This window comes from Neofelis nebulosa, chromosome 6, assembly GCF_028018385.1.
Source record: "Neofelis nebulosa isolate mNeoNeb1 chromosome 6, mNeoNeb1.pri, whole genome shotgun sequence".
NCBI lineage: Eukaryota > Metazoa > Chordata > Mammalia > Carnivora > Felidae > Neofelis > Neofelis nebulosa.
The window spans coordinates 120,160,646-120,186,910 of record NC_080787.1 but is presented as its reverse complement, the minus strand read 5'-3'; the positions used below and the strand labels follow the sequence as shown (position 1 = coordinate 120,186,910).

The following is a 26,265-nucleotide window of genomic DNA, read 5'->3' as shown; positions in this document are numbered from 1 at the left end:
TATAATTCAGTAAAGATGGGTGATTTCTAAACCAAAATATCTTCACAAGCAGGGCAACACAAATCAAAATGCAAAAAAAGGCGAGTACAGAAAATGGAGGGACTCGACATGGATAGTATATGCAGAATCTTAAAATTTTATGGTTAGGGAATTTTATGATTAAAGTTTACTATGATTCAATAGTTTTAAGGACCTACTATGTCTGATACATGATACATTATGATAAAGTTTTTTTTCTATAAAAATACAAAGTTGGTATTGGCTCAAAGGTCTACCAAGCCTGTTTGGGGGACGTTGTATACCTATGGAACTGAAAACATGTGATTAGGGCTAAGATATTAATATTTGAATTCAATTGAATTGGGCTTCATGGATGGTTTAGATTTATAGCTCAGCACAAGTCTTTGTTTTTAGGTCCCATCTTGGCCTGTGCAGATTTCCAGAAACACAGGTTTCTCTAGCATCCGTGTCACGGGCCAGTTGGCAGTATTAGGCTAAAAGTCATGTGTTACAGTTCTTGGGTATTTCCCTTCTGAATAAAACCTAGACATATGGGTTACCTTCAAAAGTGATAATATTAAGGTATTAATGAATATTTGTTGACACATGTTTGCACAGCCAGTTTTACTATTTTTCATTACTGGCTTTTTTCTTGGTTGTCAGTGTCCCATAATTGCTACAGCATAGTTTATGCTAATGATTATCACTGGTGCCATTTCTAATTCTAGTATTTTATACTGTTATTAATGAGAAACCATACATTTAAAATATTTATTATTACTATTAAAATAAATATTCTATTTCTATGAATTTGTTTCCTTGTCTTCTCTGTTACATTTTATTCTCATATTCTTCCCAGCTACTGCACCCAAACATCACCCTTTAAGAGGTGTAACTAATGAACCAGAGTGGTTTTGTTTTGTTTTGTTTTGTTTTTTAGGTAATAATATAGGTCTAACCAGTAAGGTATAATCTCTCCCCTTTGGTTTTTCTCCATTTACTAGATGATTGGTATTCAAAAGCTATTTATTAGGGCGGGGAGCTACAAAGGAAGAAGGCAGAAAAAGCTGGAGCTATACTGGTTCCAGAATCATTTTGTAAACATATAAACACATTTAGAAAACTACTCCCCATAGACTGTAGGTTTTGCTGAATGCTTATTTGCATTTTGAGGAGTGTGTGTGTGTGTGTGTGTGTTTGCGTGTGTGCATGTGTATGTGTGTATGTATGTGTGTGTGTGTGTGTGTGTGTGTGTACATAGTGGACCCTTGAACAATATGGATTTGAACTGCACGGGTCTACTTATATGTGTATTTTTTTCAGTTAAATATATTGGAATTTTTTTTTGGAAATGTGTGAAAATTTGAAAATATTCACAAATGAGCCATATAGCCTAGAAATACAAAAAAAAAAATTAAGAACAGGTTAGATAATATTGTAAGAATGGAGTATATAATACATATACCATACCAAATATGTGTTAATTGTGTTATTGGTAAGGTTTCTGATCAAGTAGGCTATTCATGATTAAGATTCTGGAGATTCAGTTATACAAAAATTTTTGGTTGTGTGGGGTGTCAGCTTCCTAACCTCCACATTGTTCAAGGTCAGTCATGGAGGGGTGTGTATATGTGTGTGGATAAGCTAGAGATCTATCCTGATGATGGTAAGTGTACACTATGCTTTTACTATGCTTTTATCTATTTCTCGTTATGTCCACACAGTGGTAAAGTCATAGGCATTTGGTAAGTTTCGTCAAATTAAAACAAACAAACAAACAAACAAAAACTGAGGAACTAAAACAGCAGGGTAAAGGAGCCTACCAGCTATTGCCCTAGATAAAATATCTAAACTGGAAACAGGCACTTACCTAAAATCACCACATGTTTATATTACCTGCATACCAGAAAAGGAAGAACCACATAAATTGCTGAATTCTCAGGAACATACCTTCGCATTCAGTTTTAGTCAGAAAAGTGCCAGCTCTCCAAGGTTTCTGATGGAATCCTGGACAGCACTGATCACAGCTATCCCCACATGTATTATGCTCACATTCACAGCGGGATTTCTGGTCAGAAATTGGGGGCAAAGCATAATTTTAATAATTTTGAGAGCCATAAATGAAGGGTTTTTCCCAAAAGATAGAAAGAAGAGAAAAGAAAACTTTGAGACCATGTACCAAAATGTGAAACTCATGTCAGTCTGGAAAGAGGTGCCAGACTTGGGAGTGGATATATTTGATCAACACCAGCCTAAGGAGGTTCAGGCTAGTACTGGAATCACTGGGCTCAGGTTTAGAAGAGAGCAGAGAGGCCCAATTGAGAATGGTCTTGAAGACTAAAACCCCTTCTATGATTCCTGAGATCTGTAGGTTTTCTGGTTTGAGATGCAAAGTACTGTTAACATTTGGGGGTGTGGGAAGAGGAGAATAGGTTCATAGGCATCAAAGGGCATCATAGAAATCTAATGTCCCAGGACTGAATCTCCTTCCTGTGTGTGTTCTGAGTACAGTCTCAATTCATCATGTGGAACTGGTCCTGTAAGGCTGCCTTGTGGGCTCACACAGCTTGGGAAACACTGCTCATCAGTTCACATGATTGACAACACCCACACCTGCAGAAAAGCCGTACCACAACCTTGCCAGAAAAATATGCCAGGGCATTTGAACCTTCCCTAGCAAGTAACACTATGATGCAGTAGAAAACCAGCTTTGAGAGAAATACCATTTGTATTACAGTTTTAGAAGAAAAAAAAAAAAACTATACATAGGTAACTATGTTCACTGATCTTACTACTCTATATGTTTCTTCCATATAATATATAATAGATGATTTTGCCTTTCGCCAGCTTATGGCCGAGAAAAATAGATGTTCATTCATCTTTTGAGGTTGTACTTACTTAATACATTGGCATTAATGAAAAATCCAAGCCAAGATCATTCTAGCATTTTCTGACTTGGCAGTTCCATCACACTCTTGAATACGTTCTTCAATCCCTCTCTGTATTGCTCCTGCCCCACCTTAGCCCCCTGTTCCACGGCCATTCATATTTACTTCCATGCACAGTTTTCATGTTTGCATTAATTTTTTGATGAAAACCTTTAAAAGAAATGGTCTGGTTGATTGATGGCAGGCGTTCTTTAAATCTAAATCATACAGCAGGCTGTCATAGCTAGAGAGGTTTCAAAATAGACCAGTTTTGGAGACTTTTTGGGAAAAAAAACTAATCTGTTTTTTGATACTGTGATGGCTGACTTCAAAGTCTATCATCCTAACTGCCGGCTCGATTTCACCCTGGCATGACTCTCTGTTACACCGCCTAAGTGGGGACCTGACTCCCATTCACATTTCCCTATCGGCAAAGTGTCTCATGAAGCATTTTACAGTTGAGAGTTTCATTTTGCTAAGCATCCTATAAATATACATACATTTGTCACTGGATCAAGTGGACAAGCCCTGGCATGACCGTAGCAGATGCACATCCCTCCGACCGAAATATCCTTGACCGAGTAGTAATACTGCAAAAAAGCAATCCAGGGAGAAATCCTGTTAAGCTGACTGCAAGGTGTAAGTAACAAAAGGGAACATTCACTTAAAAACTTGACTTTCTGCTTTTATCTTTCGTTGGAAGCAAGAGAGAAGGACAGAGGGCTCACAAAAGGTATCAAGTAACTGTTATCATAACCCAGAGAAAGAATGCCTCTCATTTATGTTTGGTGACCATTTTAAAAATTTCTTTCCCACAGACATACAAAGTCTATGCTGGAGTATTTATTATTTGACAGCAAGTTGTTATGCCAGGGTTTGGGGGAGGTGGTAATTACAATAATTCCTCATAAAAATGGGTTTATGTAGTTTTGTGAAAGAAAATCTCCCTTATTGCCATAATAGGAAACTCGGTGATCATTAGTCACATGTGGACTGTTTTACTTGACGGATTTGAAGAAACTCAACATACTTAGAGGAAATCATGCTCAGAACAAAATATGTCTTAACCACATTAAGATGAAATAGAAGGTAATGAACTACAGGATTGATTTAACAAACTTTAAGGAGTAATTTCTATGAGTGCAACATTTGCTTTTTTCATTATTATGTTAAAACGTCCATGTGATTACTTTCTTATCTGAAATTAATATAGGTCTATGTTTTTAATTGTTTTAATTTACCTGGCTATTTTTAAAGATAATTTATAACTATAGTTCTAGGCTATTTAAAATTTTTAACTAATATGCATATAACATTTCATAATTGTGAGAGTATTTCACATTATCCTATAGAATCTACGTAACTATCTCAGTGGTAGATAGTCCTACTATTCCAATCATTCACATTAAAAGAACCCAGCAAGAATAAGTAGGTAAACACAAATCTGAGTTTCCTAACTACAAATTCCATTTTTCCATTTACTTCTTTTTTCTTTTTCTCTTTGTTTTTGTTGTTTACATAGAGTATCTTTATAATATTTTTGTTACTTCTATTACTTCATATACCTACACCTTGACCTTGAAATAAAACTTGCTAGAAGTTTAGGTAATGTAAAAGTCTGCTTCTCACTAACTTCATCACTTAATAATACAGATATGAACAGGGATATTTGCTCAGAAAGCTGATACAGTACTTTTGTAGATGCTTTTAAAACTAAGAAATCTGTTTTTAAATATAAACGCATAGTGCTTCACTTTTGAGTCATGAAGAGGAGCTGAAATTCAATATCCTATTTTTATATATTTAAATTTATATGTAGTGTTTACTGAACTTGAGTACTTTCAAAGGGCTTATTTATCTGTTGCATTTTACTGCACTATTTTAAAGGCTCTTGCACAATGAAGTTATAAATAATAGATGTGCCTCCCAACCCCCACTCTGCCTTCTGCAAAAGATGATAAAAGGAACATATTTATTTACATTGATTTTTTTTCTCTGTTAGATATACTGTCGGAAAAGATTAAATTTCACTTCAGAATTACTCAGTCTTCCTCACTGTATATTTTCAAGTCGTGCCAAAATTATAATTAAACATGATTTTTTAAACAAGCAAAGAATCTACACATTGCAGAAAAATAATGATTACTTCTGCATAAGATAATTTACAATATGCTGCAATATTATGCAAGGGAAAATTGTCTCAGGTTTAGAAAGTACAGGGCACTAAAACATCCAACATGTGTTGTATGGGGATAATCAAACTTTAAAAGTTATTTCTGTGATGATGGAGTGGTGAGGTGTAAGTTAAGTAATGAGAAGAAAATATATATGAGGGGTATTCATGAACTGTGAAAAGTGCTGCCGTTCAATATTTAGTGTGCTGGTTCAGCAATTTGTAACTTGTGGCAATAGTCAGGCCTTTTAGAACTAAGTGCATCATTCTAGAACTAAGTGCTGTGTCTTACCATCTTACTTTCCCTCTACAATCCTATTTCCACCTTCACCTCCAGTCATGTAGTAGATATTCTGTGAGCATGGATTTTCTTTATGGACTTACAGCTGAATTGGTAATAATGTCCTAGTTGTGTAGCCACCTATAAGGAGTGCGACATAAACCAGTGAATGTGGTAAGGAGTAGGTAGGAGGAAACACAATTATTACTCATAGGATCTGGACTGATCACGTATGTCATAATCCACACATTCCAGCTTAACACTGGAAAACAGCTTTTCTGTGAGCTCCTGTTTTCAAAGAGCTATTAAAAGGGATGCCGTCATTTCTGTTGTTGTTTTTTTTTCTGATGTTCTGTTTATAAAAGAAAATAAAACAGTGTAAACAATCTGTTTTCCCCTACAGTAGTGTTTTTTTAAACTATAGCTTGTGACTCAATGAAACATAAAGTTAAATTATTTGAATGGGCAAAATGGTCCACAGAACAGCAACACTCACATCACCTAAGAACTTGCTAGAATTATTCTTTCTCAACTCTGCCCTAGACCTACTGAATCAGAATCTGCATTTCCATAATACCACCAGCTAATTCTATTCACATTAAAATGTCAGATATATTGTAATGTGTATGTGCATGTGCATGTGTGCGGACTGAGTTGTGATATAAAATTTAGTTCTTAGTGTGGGTTGTGGCCAAAAATGTTTCAAAGCCACTGCACTTCCTACAATAGTTCCCCAGGGCCAATTATAATAGTAGAACAGATACCTAAAATGACAAAACTAATTTAGTCTTCGAAAATCAGATTACGAACTAGGTATTATAATCTCCATTTTACAAATGAGGAAATGAAAGGTTAAAAATGTTAAGAGTTTGATAAATGTTACATATCTAATAAGTGACAGAGTTTGGATTTGAACCAAGGATGGTTATGCTGAATTTTAGTCTAGCAACAAACCACTCCTACAAATCAATATTAAAGATATCTTGTTAAATTATTTAAAAATTAATTGATTAACAGTAAAAAATATCATTTACAGGCTGCAATATGATTCCTCATAACTTACTCTTCGTGTGACAATCGGGTCAATTTCTCTTGGGTCTTTGTGAGCAAACATCATCAAGTCGGCATTCAGGGTGCGGATTCTCTGAAATCTCAGGCGAATATAGCGAGCGGAGGTGAATTCCAGCAGTTCAGGAGAAGGGTCATCGGCACTTGGTCTCCCATTGATCAAAGAGATGTGTATCTACACAATATGGGAAATGATTTAACAAGGAAAGTTACCAAAAATAAAATATCTGGCTTTCTCTGATTTTTCTCAGAAGAATAAAATTAAGCTTCACTTCTATCAATTAGGCAGACACAGGTTCATACTTACTCCCTGGAATCTAGTAAAGTAATTGAGGAAGTTTACGGACCTTTTAATACTTGTATAAGCAATTCATTTGTTTATATTTTAAGTGTTCTCTATATACTGTGATTCCCCATTTTCTTTTGTTCCAAGGCATGGCATCTACTTGATTTTCCTAGGATTTCCATAAAATCTTAAGTCGATCATTTTTTTCTGAAACTTATTATGTGCTAAAATTATTTCAGAATCTGGTATATAGTAGGAAACCAGAAAACTTGATTTAAAAAAAAGTTACAAAATATCAGATAAAACAGGAACCCATCAGGAACTTAAAGTAATTCTAAAATTGAAACTATCTAATTATATAGCCTTAAAATATATACAGTGAAAATCGACACATTACAAGGAAACTAGACAAATCTACAGTCACAGTGAGAGATTTCAATAGGTTGTTTTTTTGTTATTTTTTTTTTAGAAATTGATAGATCAGACAGAGAAAAAATTACCAAAGATTTAACATAGTCTATGAAAAATACACTCTATGAAAATACATTAAAACCTGGATGGAACAGTAAATTTTTTAGGAAAACAATTAGCACAATTGACACCAGAAAAAACAAAATCTAGTCATATAAAAATTGGAGAAATTAGCAAAGAATACCTTCTAAAGGTGCACAAAGCCCACATTCTCTCACAGGGATCTCGGGATAGAGAATTCTAATGAGGGAAAACTGACAAAACCAAAAGTACTCCTATTACAGATAAAAAAATGATTTCCCTAATATCTGAAGAGCTTCTGTAAATCAGCAAGAAAGAAAGATCAACAACTAACACAAAAACCCAAAAGATGTAAAGGACTATTCCAAGAAAAGGAAATATTACTGGCTGTTAAGCTTTCGATAAGTCAATGAACTTCACTCATAATAACAGCAGCTAATTTAAAACACAACAAAAAACTTTTCCAATTTTTTCATGTTGTTGAAACCTAAAAATACGTTTAATACTCTCTGATGGCAAGACTAAAGAGATACAGGCATTCTCAAACACTTACAGGTGTGAGTGTAAATGGCACAGACCACTATGAAGGTGAATTCAGGAATAACTATCAACACTACAAAAGCCTAGAGTTTTGACCTAGAAATTCCACTTATGGGAAAATATCCTACATATATTACATATATATATGTATATGGCATTTTATTGTAATAGCAAAAGACTGCAAACAATCTAATTACCATCGATAATGTACGACTGGTTAAATAAGTTCTGCATCTATATAATGAATTATGTGCACCATACAAAGAAATGAAGAAACTCTCAATATACTCAAGAAGTACAGTACTTTACGTTTTCTGTACTTTGTAAATGCATTATTATTCCCTATACAATAAATCAAATAGAAATTATTCAAGAAACTTGAAATTGACTCATAGGTTTTGGACAGAAAACACACACACACACATGCACACACACACACACACACATGCACACACACATACACACACATACACAGGAGGCTAAGAAGACTGGGAAGTGAGAAGAGTCTGTGCTGGTCTGAGGGTTGTCCCAGAACACAACAGTCTGTACATACACTGGGAAACTGTGACTTGGGGTCACCCACAGGAATTTTCATCCACTTTTGCAAGATGATAAATCATGTGTGTTAATTATGTTTTTTTGACAGGAGAGGCAATGATATGTTTCCATTCCTAACATCCTGCATTTAGATAATCCCCGAGAGCTTTTACAAACTGACTGCCAATAAACTACCGAATCACTAGAAAAATAAATATAGCAAACTCTGGATGAGAAACTAATTCTGATGCCACAAAGAATAAATTCAAAATGGCTCATGAGAAAAATATGAAATGTCCTAGCTATTTGAGTCTACCTTCGATACTTAGTAGAGAATAAATTCACTGAATCAACACATTTGAGGCTGATAGAATGCAAAATCTTCTAAAACACTGAATCTCAAAATACTGAATACTATCCCTCTAATGTAGGAAATTCTAAAAGATTTAAGTAGGTCTTGTATATTCCACAGTTCTGGCACCTAGCAGGTGAGCCAGCAATACGTTTAAAATTAAGTTGTCTGTGTGACTTATGAGTGTTATCAATTAAGTGTAAAGAATGAATAAATAGACACATGAAGCAATGAAAATTAGTTACCCTTAGAGATTCTGGCATCCAAAAAATCACCAGTGCCCTTGAATTCATGCTTAAATTTGTATCTTATCAAACTCTTTTCATTGCTTCTAAAAGTGCTCCTTGAAATAAAAGAGAAAATCACCACATGTCCAGGATTAAAATTATTAAATTTTATTTGGTGTTAATGCTATGGGAACCATATTTGTACTGTATATGGAATCAGTCAGTTCCTCATTTAAACATACAGGAACTTTAAAAAATGGTGCACATGCTCTCATTTAGGTTAATAAACCATATGATAGCAACATAAAGGATTCAGCAAAAGAACATTTCTCCTCACAGCTTCGGTATTTTCATCACGCCACTCTGCCAAGAGATCTTGTGAGTATAGTTAGTCCCAAGCTGTTTCTGGGACATAAAACCAGCCAGCTGTTTGGCCATGTTGTGTGCAGCTTCCTTCTATCATTTTTTTTCCCACTCTCCTTCAAAATAAATCATAATATTAGATAGGATATTTCCACTGGCACTTTGCTGTGTAATTCCAAGTCCACTGGAAAGCTTAGCATACTTCCTGATCTCCTGTGGGGCGACAACTGGAGGGTGTCTATCTTCAAAAAGATGAAAAGTGTCAGTCCTTAAGACCACCGCTGTCTTGCTGCGAGGCCGTGGGAAGCCTGTGGCAGTCTGGTATCTTCTGAAATGATTTCCATTACAGACATGTTGGAGACTGTATGTTCATGCTGTCAGAGGAATTCATTCCAACTGAAAATATCAACCTGATTAACAGCCGGCTTTCTAGATTTTAAAATTATACTCTTCTTTGAAATTAGTTTGCACAGATAAATAAAAATTTAAAAAAAAAATGAGAAATATCTTTGTTTATGACCAAATGTCTAAATCAATATTATACTCTACCCATCTAAATTAATTCTGTTCTTATTAGTGTAAGCATACTCTTTAAATCACACCTCCTTTGCAGATGGATAAGACCTCTGTGGTTTGATAGTGTTTTTGCCTTTATGATTAGAATATAACTTAAAAATAGTTTTTTGCAGCAATTAATCAATTCTAGTATGGATACTTGTCCCTTATTATTATGTTTTTTCTATTTATATTACTACAGTTGTTTTAGATTTCTGGAAGAACTACAATCCTAATATGTTCCCCAATGATACAAGTTTATTGACTGACTGGATAGGTGGGGGAATTATAGTTAAAGATGATTAACAATTATCAGAAACTTTGAAATGAGTAGTACTCTCTTCATATATTTTAAAATCCCATTTTCTTTCGTATTTTTTATTTGAGAGAGAGTGAGAGAGAGGGCAAGCAGGAGACAGGGGGCAAATGGTGAGAGAGAGAATCTTAAGCAAGCTCCACACTCAACACAGAGCCCAACGTAGGGCTTGATCCTATGACCTTGGGATCATGACCTGAGCCAAAATCAAGAGTTGGAAACTCAACCGACTGTGTCACCCAGGTGCCCTTAAAATCCCATTTTTATTACTAGTCTTTAAGTGTGCCAATGAAATAAGTACAACAACTTAAAAGTGAGGTGATCCCAGGAGATAGAGCAATAAAATCCATGGGTGCTGGATGAGATTAGCTATCTATAGCTGTGGTCAAAGAATTTGTATATAAATGGGTGGCTGAGACTCGGGGGAACCTCTTAAATCCAATCATGCTTAATATAATAATTGAGAGAGGGAGAATAAGATTTCAATAACTTTGAAAAATGAGCCTAATCACTTTTATTTTGTCCTGTGAGGAAAAAAAAAGGCATATATTTGGAGGAAGGGGGTAAGCTGTGGGAAGCTTAGGAAAAGGGGATATAGCAATAATTTGTCACTGTGTTTCCGGCACAGAGCAAAGGTTCTGGTTCTGGCTCCAGGTGGTCAATAGAAACCCCCAAATGATCACTCTTCAGTCCTCACCATACTTGATCCGTTTGCAGCTTTTAAAACAACTGATGACTCCCATGTTTTGGACACCACACTGTCCTGGTCTTCTTCCTACCTCTCCCACTACCTTTCTCAATCTCCCTCACCGTTTCCTACCTTCTCTTCTCCCTGACTTTCTAATATTGGAGTAGTACAGTGCCCAGTCTTTGGCCACCGCTCTTCTATCCACACTTACTCATGTGATGATCCCATCAAAGCTCACCAATTTAAATGCCATCTGTAATTATAGGATTGTATAATAATTCTATATAATATATGTATAATTATATGTATGATTAATGAAAGTAAAACACATCCCGTGGCAAAAAATACATATGTGCATATGTACATACATACCATCTATACTGAAGTCTCCCACACCTGTATCTTCAGGCCTAACCTCTCCTCTGAAGGTCAGGATGCAGAATCCAACTGCCTTCTGGATATACTGATGTGGCTCCCAAATAGGTGTCTCAACCTTATATCTCACACTGAGCTCCTGCTCTTCATTCCTCAATCTTCCCAACTTCACTAAATAATTTCAGCTTTACAGCTACTCAGGACCAACAACTTGGGAGTCCCGCTTGACTGCTTTTGTTTTCTGTGTTCCGGCATCCAATTTGTCTACAATCTTCTTAGCTTTACCCTCAAAATCTATCCAGCACCCAAGCACTTCTCACCACCTCCCCTAAAGCCCTCTTGGTGTAGACTCCCCCTCAGGCACCGCAGGAACTTCCCAGCAGTGCTCGTTCCTACCACTCTCACCACTCTAGAATGTATTTGCAACCATAGCAGCTATTTGTTTGTTATGGTTGCTTCAAGTTTTTAGTAAATGTGTCCATGAACTTATTCTTTGTATCTTCTGAAAACAAAAATCGCAAGTTTAATATTAATGATTTAAAATACTGTACACCAGGGGCGCCTGGGTGGCTTGGTCGGTTGAGCGTCCGACTCCCATCGGGCTCTGTGCTGACAGATAGGAGCCTGGAGCCTGCTTCGGATTCTGTGTCTCCCTCTCTCTCTGCCCCTCCCCTGCTCATGCTCTGTCTCTCTCTCTCTCTCTGTCAAAAATAAATAAATGTTTAAAAAAATTTAAATACTGTACACCAAAGCCTACTCTCACTATGCTGCATGTTAGTCCATGATTTCTTTACTTCTGTTAGCCAGATGACCTTCAGGAATTTCTTCAGAGAGTCCTCTTCAACAGATTATATGCAAGAAGTGAAAAGTGGCCAGCAACTATCCGAAAGAGGGTGAGCCACAGCAAAAGAGGCCCATTCCCAGCTCAAGCCCCGTGCCATAATCATATTCATCGTGAGCAGACTGCACCCAAGTTGTCATTTCCTGAATGGGAGCAAACGTTCTTAGTCTCTCCTCTATGCTTGGCGCTTCAACAACTATCTTGCATATTCTCTTGAGCTCTGCATCTGTTTCAGGGAGCTCTCTAAAAATTCCTTTGAAAACATAGTTCCACTCCTGTCATTATTTTCCTTAAAACCTTCCAATGCCTTTCTATTTCACCATCAATAAAAGCCAAAATCTTTACAATGAACTCAAATGATCCCAATGCCATTTGTACCTCAAAACACTGACAAAGAAAACAGTAACTTCAAGAACTCCTTTCCTGCTCTTTCTCTACTCACAATACTCCAGCTAGACTGCCATCTTTGCTAGAACATGCCAGATAGGATTTGGCCTTTGGAACTTCGTACTTGGGGTTCCCTTGCCTGGAATGTTCTCTTCCCAGATACTGCAATGCTCACTTTCTCATCTCTTTCCAACCTTGCTTAGATGAGGTCTTCTCAGTGACTCTCTAATTACAGTGCAAATTTCATCCTGGCATTTACTCTTCTTGCTACCTGCTTCAATGTTGTCCATAGTACTTTTCTTCTACCATAACATGAAGATGATTTGCTTATTTACCATAATGATTATTTCTCTCCCCTCTCTGGATCATAAATCCCAAGAGTTCAGGAATTTTTATCTGTTTACTTAACTGAAATAATCCCCAGCATGTAGGACAGCATCTAGCAAAACTTAAGTGTTAAGTATAAATTTCTGAATAAATGCTACTTAAGTAAATCCTAAGTATTTAGCAAATTCAACTAGCTTTCTACCTCAAAAGCAATTTCATAAATTAATGAAATTTTCTTAATATTAGATGAGTAAATCTTTGAGTGTGCAAATATTTGCACAAAATGAAATTAAAGTCAGTAACCCCTGTATCATGGTCTACCCAAGCATTTTGAGTTAAGTTGATTTTGAGAAAATTAGGAAATTAACAGCTTTGATTCATGATTTTCTTAAATCAAAGTCTACTGCATTTATTTTTACTGGTTAAACATTAGTTAACGTTATTCTCTTTTATACCAAGGTTTCACTTAACAGGCTATTCTCAGCTGGGAAGAACTAATAAATATGTTTTCTGAGTCATGAGACATGTATGTGAACTTAAGATCTACTCAACCCTATGTTGTCAGCAGAGCAAAGTGGACCTTTCCCATTGCATAGATTTTTCTTTTCTTTTCTTTTTTAAAAATGTGTATTTATTCTTGAGAGAGAGAGAGGTAGAGCACAAGCGGGGGAGGGGCAGAGTGAGGGGGTGACACAAAATTCGAAGCAGGCTCCAGGCTCTGAGCTGTCAGCACAGAGCCCAACGTGGGGCTTGAACTGAAACGCGGTGAGAACGTGACCTGAGCTGAAGTTGGACGCTTAACCAACTGAACCGTCCAGACGTCCCTGGTTAGTTGTTTATGCAAATTGTATTCTGGCTATCTCAGTGTCCAACCCATAAATTTGAAGTACTATTATTTACAAAAGAGTTCATAAAAAACAATAAATTATATTAAAATTATAGAACAGATTCCTTAAACTCTATGGACTTGCAAGAACAATCAATAAGGTTAATTGACAGTGACATAGTGCCTTATTTCTAGAAGAAGTGTTTTTTTGCTAAAATATATAATCATCTTTATGGATTGTTTAGTTTTGTTAGATGTAACTGAATAGTTATTAAGAAATGACCTTCCTTACCTTATCAAAAAATTTTTTATTGCAATTTGTTAAACCCTTTCAAATCAATGCATTATTTTTAAAGACTTAAAAATGTGAACATTTATGAATATATGAAAATTAAGGCCTGGGTAATAAAAATACACCAAACAAAGAATAATGTGACATAATATATCATTTATAACACCAGTTAATAAAATATCTAAACATTTCATACTGGAGATTTTCCTATCAAGAATCTTTAGGGCCTTAATGAGGAAATGCGATACTATGAATTTAACCTTTTTTCAGTCCATTTTTTCTAGTTATATCAAACACAGTTTATTGAAGTCCTCATTCCAGTTTCCTTTTCCCCATATTTTGTTATTTGTTCCAACTAATAGCTGGCATTTTAATGATTATTTTTGTTAAATCAATCATTGCTCATTTGTGCATCCATGAAATGAAGTACTATGAAGGCTTAAAACACATGCTTACAAAGCTTTATCTCTGGTCCACCTCTTCACACTTCAATATTTCTCATTCATTCATTTAGCCAATCATTCATTCAAAAATATTTATTGGCTACTTACTATATTCCAAATCACTGAGTCATTTTTCACTTCTCATTTTGTGCTGTGGTCTATCTCATCTCTGGGCTCCTTTTCCAAACACCTTGTCTGTCTCCCCACTGCTCCCCGTTTGTACAGATATACTTTATGTATCATTCATGTCTCAGCGCTGATGCCAATTCTTTCTACCATGAACACCTCTGTGTCCTGTGTAGGAGCTCCTCTTGTGAATTCTCTGAGCTCCCGTGACTCTCCCCTATTATCACAGCCTGTTTACTTGCTTGTGTTGTATCTGTTAATAGACTATAAGTTCAATGAGAATGGGAACTTTGTCTTATTTCCAATATAGTCTCAGGGCTTAACATAGTGAGTAGTACATAGTAGATTCTCAATAATTATTTACTGAAAGAATAAATCAATATCTGTGCCCAAATATTAGAGACTATGATAGAACCTCCAACCAGCTAACCCTTTCCTCATTTACAAATCATGGATTATGTATGTCATTTTAAAATTGATTTTGTAAAATTAAAAATAGAATCACCCTATGACCCAACAATAGCACTGCTAGGAATTTACCCAAGGGATACAGCAGTGATGATGCATAAGGGCATATGCACTCCAATGTTTATAGCAGCACTTTCAACAATAGCCAAATTATGGAAAGAGCCTAAATGTCCATCAACTGACAAATGGATAAAGAAGATGTGGTTTATATATACAATGGAATACTACTTGGCAATGAGAAAGAATGAAATCTGGCCATTTGCAACAACACTGATGGAACTGGAGGGTATTATGCTAAGTGAAATAAATCAGTCAGAGAAAGACAGATACCATATGTTTTCACTCATATGTGCATCTGGAGAAACTTAACAGAAGACCATGGGGAAGGTGAAGGGGAAAAAAAAAAGCTACAGAGAGGAAGGGAGGCAAACCATAAGAGATGCTTGGATACTGAGAACAAACTGAGGGTTGATGGGGCTGGAGGAGAGGGGAAAGTGGGTGATGGGCATTGAGGAGGGCACTTTTTGGGATGAGTACTGGGTGTTGTATGGAAACCACTTTGACAATAAATTATATTAAAATTAAATTAAAATTAAATTGATTTTGTACATATTTTACCTGTATTTTTAAATCCAATTATTGGATGTACATCAAGAATTTTAGCATGAATTTCGCTTACCATAATTGAATAAATCTCACTAGAACTGCAACAGTTCAAGTTCCTAAAAAGACATAGGAATATCTCTGTAGTCCTATTATTTAGATAAATCAACAACAATAAAAAATACTTAAGCTGAGCCACTGCTGAAGAGAAAAATAATGGAGTATATGTGTAGAAAGGTGTACTTCCCTTCAGATGCCTCAACATTCTTACTTAACAGAACTAGAAAGATTTTTTTCATACATAGTACAATGCACTGACTTAGTTTGGAAGGTCCTTAATAAATATCCCACCATCATTAGAAGTTTACAAGCCTAACCAAAACTACTCTTCCATGGTTCGTGACTACTGAGCTACATGAAAAGTAATATTTTAATATATAAAATGTCAAGGACTGTGTATGACTTTAACTTCCTTAACTAACACATTTCAATACCGGGAAACATTGTCTTAATGAACCATTTAAATATGACTGTATCATTGACTATTCTATCCTTAAGCCTAGTCTTAATGGATCTTCCATTATCCTGTAAGACAATATTTTGCTTTTGACACTGACTTGGTTCCAACCGCCCCTGAAATTTAAATTGCTTTTCTCCTGTTTTTCTCCTTCCCTTTCTCCTTCTTCCTTTTTTCTTTTTTTTCATAATTATAATTCTGCATTTGTCATTTCTGGATGAAATCTTTACCTTCCATGAACTATTTAAACAGATTCTTCACTGTTAAAATAGTAGTCATTAATAAATTGTAGCATAATACTAAAACCAGTTCTCTTCAAAGAGTATTTGTCATGTTTTTACTTTTCTTCTCTCCTAGTTAAATTAGTTTAAATATTGCCCTCCAAAGGTTTGCATAGCTTCTCTACTGGTCAAAGAACACCTCTCTGTCTTGTCTATCTCTCTCTCATTTTATATCAGTTACTTCTTTTTTCTACCAACAGCACATTTCGTGTGGTAGCACTAACTCATGTGTAACTACTCAATACACAAAATGACAACATTTTTTAGAAAAATGAAAAATAGAAGCAAAGTCTCAGATGGTTTAGGAGTTTCAATGTTCTCAAAATTTCAAAACTGGTATGGTCCTTTTTTCCAAAAGCTTCTGTTGGTCTTCTTGCTTTCTACAACTCAAACCAAACCAGCAAAACATTTACTTCTAATCCACTTGTTCAAGAGAAGCTTAAGTTAGTTCCATCTGAAATATGCCCAGATGGGTTAACCATAATCCATCATAACTGAATGGAAGATCTCAGTATCATTCCCACTGGTCATGATGTATACAAGGAACAATGACAACTAAATCCCTAAAGTTTTCAAAAAGAGAAAACTATTACCAAGTGGAAATATAATTCCCCCTACCCTTTTATGTGTGCTCTAAAAGAATCTTGACAGGCGGGTGCTCATTGTACCTCTATTTTAAAATTTATGATTATTTTCAAATAATGATTTTTAATTTTTCAATGTTTTTATTTATTTTTGAGAGAGAGACAGAGAGTGAGCGGGGGAGGGTCAGAGACAGAGGAGCAGAATCCGAAGCAGGCTCTAGGTTCTGAGCTGTTAGCACAGAGCCTGATGTGGGACTCGAACCCATGAAAGCAAGATTACGACCTGAGCCAACGTTGGCCACTTAACCAATTGAGTCACCCAGAAACCCTTCAAGTAAGGATTTTTAAAGAGTACTCCAAGTTAAAAATTCCTTATTACTTGTGTTTTTCCTTTTCCAGCTAAAGTATATAATATTTGCATGGAAAAAAGAAGAGTTGTCAAAATAGGTTTTCTTGATCTCTTTTGGGAGCTTCTCATTTAAATTTTATCAAATGCACATGCCATTACTAAATCTTTGTGCTGTCAAGCTAAGACTATATAGGGATCCAGACATCTTCTGAAATTCATAGCCAGGAAAGAATCTGAGAGGAGTTGCTTCAGCGCAGGCCATGAAGGAAAGTCACCAGAAGGAAAGTTCTCTCACTCTCCTCTAACATTTGCTTTGTGCCAAATTTTGTTTTGGGTGTGCCTCCACCAGAGACAGACTGAGAGAATAGTTTTGTTAGTCGTCTATTCCAACTTCACAGCTAGTTCAGAAATTTCTTTGCAACATAAAAACAATAGTTACTATTGTGTACTTACTGGATACCAGACCTTCTTGCATGTGATGTGTGTATACTAATTCATAGAGTATTAACTTATTTAAAGCTTTCGACAATCCTTTGAGGTTGGTGTTGTTATTATGTCCTTTTTTAAGTTTATTTAATTTGAGATTGAGAGAGAGAGAGAGAGAGAGAGAGAGAGAGCGAACACAAGTGGGGGAGGGGCAGGGAGGGAGAGAGAAAATCTCAAGCAGGCTCCGGGCTGTCAGCCTAGAGCCTGAAGTAGGTCTCAATCCCACAAACTATGAGATCATGACCTGAGCCAAAATCAAGCACTGGCCACTTAACTGACTGAGCCACCCAGGCACCCCTGTTATGTCCTTTTTTAACAAGAGAAAACATATATTGGCATTTTAACAATATGGCTAGGTTCATATAGGTAAGATTTGTTCCAGTTCTGACTTCGTTGGTTGAGCTCCTCAGCCCGACACCACACTACCTCATAGACTGGAAGTTGTATAAGTGCTTGTTGAACAAATAAAAGTCAGTCATCGAGGCACTATTTGCAGACTTCTAGCAACAAGAAGTTCGCCTCTGGGAGGAGAACCTTTCCCATGCACCTTCCCTCCATTCTTTCATTTGCCCTACTTGCATTTCAATCCTATCCATGACTGACCCTAGTATTTTAATTCCACTTTTTCTTTATTACCCTGCTCTTGCTCCTCTGGAATTATCTATATTGTTTGATGTCCCCAGCTCTTGGCTTTTCTTCATTAATTTGAGTCAGATTTATCCTACTGGTTTTATCCACTTTAAACTTTGTGGGGGAGATTGCTTAATATGCTCCAGGGTACCACTCAGGACCCACCACTAGAACAGATGGAGGCCGGCCTCCCGAGAAGGGGCAGGGATGAAGAAGAGTAAAGGACAAAGGATCACTAAGCCAAGAACAATCTCAGACCTGATTCACACTTCCTGGCATTGATCCTTCTCAGTAGTGGTCCTCCTGGTAAACAGATGCATAGCTCACAACCAGAACATGTCTAAGAGTTGAAGTCTAAAGCATCAGTTATCCAGAAAAGAACTAACAACCTCCAAGGTCTTACTAACATCACAGTAATGAAATGGGTTATGACACATTTAGTACTTAAGGATTAAGCATTCACTGGTGCGCAAAAGAATTAATTTACAGCTTACAGAAAAATCTACTAAGTAGGAAGTACTAAAATCTTAAATTATAGAAAGAAGGGGAAAAGAATATGCTAATACCAAACATAAATATCTGTGAAACTAACATGCTTTTCCTTACCGTGGAGAGCTGTTAGAGAAAGTCCCAGACAGAAAAAAGCCACCAAGAGTACAAGTGACCCACATTGGTAGGACAGAACAATCAGTACACTTGAAAGATATAATAAGAGCACAAAGGAAAACTTAAGCAACATTTTCCTGTTTTGTTCTCCGTCCTTGTGTGGGAACACTTGTTTAAAATTAAAATAAAATCTTGGAGCAGGAAGTCTAAATACTGCGCCAGATCCTGTGTCATTAGATTGGAACAAAACCTAGACGAGTGCTTGAAAAAGAAATTCAGAATTCAGTCTCTCTTCCATTCTTATTCTCTGACTCAAGGGCTCCAGAGAGCAATTGTGTGCGTGTGTGTGTTTGTGTGCGTGTGTGTGTTTGTGTGTGTGTGTGTGTGTTGTAAATATATAAATGAAACACTGTAAAAGTACATTAATTTGATTTTTATCCCATTTATATAAAAGCAGCATTTGGGGGGGGCTGTTGATGCTCTCACGTAGGTTCATGTTCAGAAAGGTTCTACCTCAAACAAGGTATGAAAGACTTTAAATTATGAAGTGATACTTCTGGTTAGGGAAGAGTTTGTACACAGACATACGTTTCTCGGGATTGAGCATGTCCCCCTACGCTGCCTCTGTATTTCTAACATCTGTAACATATCTGCACGCTAACTGGTGTCCCTATGGTGACTGCCCACGTGCCTTCATCCTTGAATCCTTGCCTGTTCACTCCCTGCTCTCACCAGATTAGGGACAGGCAGGCTCACTCTCTGAACGTTCCTTTCTTTGCCACCTTCCTCTCCTCTCTTATTTTTGCTCATGTTATTAACTTATTGTTGTTTCCATATCCATATCTTTACTTCTCCCTCTCTCTCTTCTATCCTTCTCTTTCTCTCTCTCTCTAAAACTCTTATCTTGCCTCATGTCATCTGTAGACTGAAATTGTACATGGTTGGTCAAATTTCTAGGCTTTCAAGTGAAATCATATGTTCTATTATCTAATTATGGCCTCTATCCCAGTTTTTTGAAACTATAGGTTTCCCCTTTCCAATCTTAAGATTTTTCACTGCACAAAGAGTAAAATAATAAACCAGAAAAAAATAAGGTGTTTTTTTTTACAGAACAAAACTTTTTCATTCCATACCTGAGGGAGTTTTATTCCAGTGGGTTTTTAAACCTGAGTACCAATGAGTCTGTGTGTATGATGGTAAGGATGCCTGTACATGTATGCTTTTCTAGTTTTGGCGAGGCTAAGCTTGTGCCAGATGCTTTGTGTCATTGTGTGCATGTGTGTTTGTGTGTATTTTGAGATAGTTAATCACAGTTTAAGACCATGTGTGTTGGAGACAGACTGCTTGAGTTCAGATTCTGGCTCGGCCACGGACTACTGGTATGAATTTAGGCACCTTAATCTCCGTGTCTCAATTTCCCATGTAAAAGGTAAAATACCTGCATATCGTGCTGTTTGCTGAATCAAAAGAGGTAATTCATACCCAAACAGAAAAATGCGTAGCACATACAAAAAACTATTAGGTGGTGGTTGTCGTTACTCTTGACTAAGTCAGAAAAATAATACAAATGGTTTTGTGTCTCTCTGCTAAGCAGGATATGCTGCACCCTTTACAGAAGTTACCTATTACCAACCTGGATGGCATCAGACAACATAAATAGCAGTGGCAAAGTTCCCTCCCACGATGGAAAGGTGATTCTGGAAATGCCAAGAACGTTGGACATCCATGGGAGACTACGCATCAAGAGCAGGCCATGTGCCTGCATTTTACCTTCTTATTCATATCCGATTTTGCACAAGTAACGAAGACAAAGAAAGATCAGAGGGACTTCCTGGCTCAAATCTCCTCCAGCTCTGTGCTGGGCCGTCGCTCTGGGGATGGCCTATATTTCCATCTGCCGACATGCCGGCCTTCGGGGCTGACGACACAGTAGGTGACCAAGTGCCAACACTAGGTTGGAGGAAAAGGAGGCTGTACAACGACTGACATCTGGGCAGGAGTTGGTGAGAAGACAAAGATGATAAAGAAACGGATGTGATGTGAGAAGGGACTCTACACATCTGACCTCATGCTGAAAATTTCATTGGCGTCACCAGGTTTGCAGCACGCACTGTGATGTGCACCGAGCATTCAGCAATATCAAAGTTTTTAAAAAGGGCTTCATTGAGAAGGTTTAGTGTGAACTTTGCCTGCTTTATTGAACAACAGCAATAACAAACACGAACCATGTCAACAGTATCCAACATTCAGGTTCCTCCCATTGTTCTGTAACAGAGGTGGATCATAATCATTTATTTACTAGGTTTGTAGGCTGCTGGCTCTGCATACCCCTGACATCTGCACAGCACCAACGGATCTCTAGTCCCTTCAAAGACACAGAGTGCACCAAGGGACCTCTCCTCCCACACAACCAGAGGATGAAGTTTTCTGTAGATTGACTGAGTACACAGTGTTCTTGTTCCTTTGCTGGATTCACACTAATAACTGACCACAGGAAGCCGCGGGGCCATGCCCTCAAAGAAGCTCTGATACAGCTCGTGATGTTGGTTAGCTGGCAGGGGGTGGGGACATGCTGAAATTCGGGGCCTCATTTTCTGCAGGAATTCATGCAGACTTGTGAATATTAGACACATTAAAACTTGAGAAAAATGAAGAAACCGCTGGTACAAGGTCACTGATCATTACTGTAAGTTATTTATCTAAAGTGGATTTTGTTTCACAACATTCCCTTTTCTCTTTCCTCTTGACAAACACAGTGTGAATGAAAGGTAAAGGGAATAAAACATTTAATCAATCATCCAGGGGCCAGGGCTGAATTGTTTTCTGTTATACATTGGCTGCCAAGTTCACAGAATCAGGTTTGTTTTCAATTATTTGTAATATGCTTTCCCAGAAGAATTTATAATAGGCTGTTTAGGCACTGTTCCCTTTTCTATTAATGACAAAAATACAACTGTTCCTCCTTAGCAAAAAGAAAAGGAGTTAAATTAGCAAAATTGTTATAAATAGTGCTGCCGGGCTTAAGAGTTTTGGGTTTGTTTTCATTCTAAACTGGCTCCAATGAAAAATGGTAACAAGATGGTTTCATTTCTTCTTCCCTCTCACTGTGTTTATTTCCAAAATAAGAAGCTAACAGTCCCTTTTGGAGATAGTTTATACTAATTACACCTGTAAAATGCACCTACACTTAAAGATGAGTGTAGGTCATGCCTATCCGTGGGGCCTTTGTGGTGGTTATAGCTGTGAATGTGGTTCCCTGAAAAAAAGGTACAGTGTAAGACTAGTGAGTATTCGTGGGCTGGAATGCAACGCTTCTAACCTCTCCACGTCTAGAACGCCCTTCTCTTGTTCATGTCAGCCTTCCCTGACCTGTATCTTTTCTCTAGTCCTCTCCTATCCCACCACTATCACCATCTTCAGCATCTCTAAGTCCGATAAGCTATGAACAAAAGTCTTCGACTCATTAATAGGAGATGCCATTCCTTACATGAGGTCTATGTATGGCGGTCTTCTGGGAAATACAAGTAAGAGTCTCTGAATTCCTATTTATTTGCATCCCCAAGGGGCTGATTACCTCCCGGGAAGACGATGTACAGACTTTTCTAATTCTAATCACCTCGCTCCACAGGGTAGGGTCAGAGACCACAAGGGCCATGCTGCAAAGCCCTTTTATTCACAGTGTACCAGAGTACATCCCTAAAAACCTGGTTTTGAAAAATCTTGGGCCCATGACTGGTGTCAGTATGGACGCCAGTATTTGTGGGTTTTTTTCTGAAAATCTGATTAATATCCATCCCCCTCTTTAACTTCATTTCTGATAATTCACCTTCTTTTCTGTTTCTCACCTTTTCTTCCCTATCATTATTAAGCTCTTTCACAGATACATCTCCTGACCTTCCTATCCTCTGGTAATGTGCTTTAGCCGAATTAATCCTTCCTCTTAACTGCTATATCTATACCACTGTTTCTTTAAAATTCCTTTACTGAGCCTCTAAAGTATGTTATTTAAAAAAATTAAATATTTAACTTATTCTCAATTCCAATTCAACACATTGTATATACTTGGATCTCTTCTGTAACATTTATATATTCCTATTTGCTTCCCGTGGTATATTTAACAAACAACATGACGGTACTGATAAAGAGAAAGGAAAACATTCTTTTAAGACCTAAACCTCATATCAAATTATACAATCAGTAGAGAAGCACACATCCACCACCAACGATCTTGTTTCTTCTTCAAGTAAAACATGCATAGGTCAACAAACTAGTGAGCAACTTAAAAATAAGCAACCCAGAATTTATACCTCTAAATGAGTGCTGTCCTTTCCAAATAATTATTTTGAAGTGTACTACTTATAACAATATTGCCTTTTCCCTAATCATTGTAATACTTCTTGTGCTTTTCATTAGTCCTGATAATTTCCTGTAAGTGGCAGGAGGAAGTCTATTTCAAAAACAGAGATTAATGAGGAAAAAGAAAATAGGTCACAAATATTAAAAGCCAGAATAGAAATAGAAAGGCAAGCTGGAGATAGAATAGGACACAGATCACAGAGCCTGCCCGCATGTTTCCTCCACTACCCATAATTCCAGAGCTCTTGTCCGCTGCAGCATATCTTAGGAATCAACCACAGGGAAGTACTGGGAAATATTAACGATTTGAAAAAGGAACTGGTAACCAGAGATAGTTTACCTGAGAAATCTTTTCCTTCATTATAAAATCAAATCCTTGCAGCCCACTGAAGACAAATAATCATTCACCATGGAAAGGATTTTACTAGGTCAGTCACTTATACAAAAAGACTTAGAGTTGGAACACACACGCACATACACACACAAAAACTCTGCTGAAAATATTCAATATGCTTGAAACTTAAGTCTAATTTATAATTCTGCCTGCTGCTGTTTTTAGCCATTAATAGCATTAAAATGCAACAGGTGAAATCAATGTCAACACATTACCATTTCAGTGTAAAAACTCAAATTTATAAAGTAGCATACCCTATCCTTACACATCATTGAATGGATTATGCTAATAAATTGTGTTTCTCTTTAACTTTGAGAAGCAGAAGAACAATTACGGGTCATCTAAAATGTCCTTCCAGTTTGTGGAATAGGTTGGGTTTGTATTTCAATGAACATCTGTTCGACAAATTGAAATGCTAATTATGATTTATCATTTCAGTGACATCAAATATCCACACAGTAGTAAACACTGATGACTATTTTTTTTTCAGTTTCACCCAGATGTTTGGCATCTCGTAAGACACCACCTTAGTTTTACATAAAAATAAAGTATTTCTTGAGTGAATATGAGTGAAGTGGTGGGTACTTCATTTTCTTCTCACTATGTAAAATTCAACTGGCAAGCCTTTTAGGATATCATAAATGAAACTATTTAAAAATAAATGCCTTTCAAAGTTTTATAAATACAACTAAAAGCCAGAAACAACATCTAATTATACAATCAATGTTGTAAATGGTTTTCAGAGAAAGTCTCTAAGTTCTGACTTTATCCTTCAGATCTTACTTCCAGAATATACCATTATGATATATTCTGATAAGACAATTTGGAATATGAATCTTGAAGGACATAAAAGAGCATACACTAGTTTGTTTGCTTTTGCTTAATGTATACCAAGGCTTGGGCTTCCCTACACCCTGCCTGGAAAACCCTGGTCAAGTTCTTCTCTATGGGTCTTCTCTATGGGTTTCTCCTGAAACCATTTCTTTTTTCTTTTCATTAGGAAGCGAAATGGGATTAGCAAATAGTAAGTTGCTTATTATATAAATCACACCGAGGTCTGAGTAAACATTTCCCAAAAGATTATTTTCACATCCGGCAACAGAGAGAATATGTAACATTTGCAATGTTCGTGCAAGAAATCTCTGTCCAAACTGTGTGTTTGCTGTTTGATGTTAGTAGTTTTACCTCATCTCTCTGACCTCTACAGGTTGAAGTGCCTCAGGGCTCAGTTCTAGGGCTGTTTCTCTTCTCGTTCTTCATGTACTTCCTGGGTGATCTCATGCATTCTCATGGCACTACATTCCCAAATTCATATCTTAAAGCAGTATTTCTCATCTGGACTCTAGAATACTATATGTTGTCTATTTACCCTTGCTACAATGTCTAACAGACATTTCCAGCTTAATATAATTTAAGCAATACCTCTTGTTCCTCCCTGTCAAAACTTGCTACACCCACAGTCTTCCCCAACTTCACTTAATGCAACTTAATCCTTCCAGTTGCTGAGGCCAAAAAAGGCCAACTCATCCTTTACTCATTCGCTCACACCTCACGGAAAATCCATCAGCAAATCCTTCTGGCAGATCCCATTGGTCAGGAAATCCTGTTGGCTCTACTTCTAAAATATATCTTCTATTCTGACACCTCTCACCTAAGAGCTGCAAAGGCGTCTTCACTGCATTCCTGCTTCCACCCACCCCTCCTACTCTCTAATATCAGCCCAAGGCGGCTGGGAGACGGAGGGGAGGACAGGAATGGGAAATGACTGCTAATGCATATGGGGTTTCTTTGGAGGGTGTTGAAAAGGTTCTAAAATTAGATCGCCATGATGGCTGCACAACTCTCTGAATATATTAAATGCTATTGAACTGTACACTTCAGATTTTTGACTTTTGTGCCATGTGAAATATATTTTAATAAAACTATTTAAAACAAGACTGTGAAGTGTCTGAAAGTTTACCTTATTTGCAAGATAAAAATTTAGCCTGACGTAATTTCATGGATACTGGCAAAACATACGAGACTCTTACAACAGGGTCAAATGACGGTCTTACTCACAGTACAAGAGACATTAGCATATTTGGTGCCAGCCTCTGAACCTCACTTCCCACAGAGAGCTAAAATGAGGACCCATTAATATGTACACTCCAGTGTGTAGTGTTACAGATGAGGAACCCCCAGTGTAAAGAAACCAAATTTTTACTTTGGGCAGTTAGTATACTTGCCCCCCGGTCTAGAGGGGGACACTATCTATATCTTCTAAGGCTGTTTGCTTACAGCTGACCTTTGATTCACAGGGAGACACTAATTTTACTTTCTAAGGCTGTTTGTTCACTCTATAAACAGCCTTGAAAAGATAATCTAGAACAAAGGTGATCGGTGCCTCTGGGTTCACAATCTATAACTCATTTGCCAAGGTTTGTCATCTGACAACGTCAGATTTGTCACCTGACAATTCAGGCCTAAGCTTTTGGGTCTCTACCATTAACCAAAATATAAGGACCATTTCAAGAAGCACCACATGGATGAGATGGCTTTAAGCTGTAATGATTTTTCAATAGGCACTGACA

At 37.0% G+C, this 26,265-nt stretch overlaps 1 protein-coding gene across 3 annotated transcripts in view; it reads right to left on the bottom strand.

Moving 5' to 3' along the window:
• The window catches only part of LAMA2 (laminin subunit alpha 2), a 619,529-nt gene that overhangs the window by 369,314 nt on the left and 223,950 nt on the right, over positions 1-26,265 (bottom strand). For all 3 annotated transcript variants that reach the window (XM_058735217.1, XM_058735218.1, XM_058735219.1), the window contains exons 5-7: positions 6,444-6,623; positions 3,428-3,517; positions 1,951-2,068 (exon numbers count right to left, since the gene is read on the bottom strand). In XM_058735217.1, the coding sequence (XP_058591200.1) occupies positions 1,951-2,068; positions 3,428-3,517; positions 6,444-6,623 (388 nt within the window). The remainder of the gene's footprint in view (positions 1-1,950; positions 2,069-3,427; positions 3,518-6,443; positions 6,624-26,265) is intronic.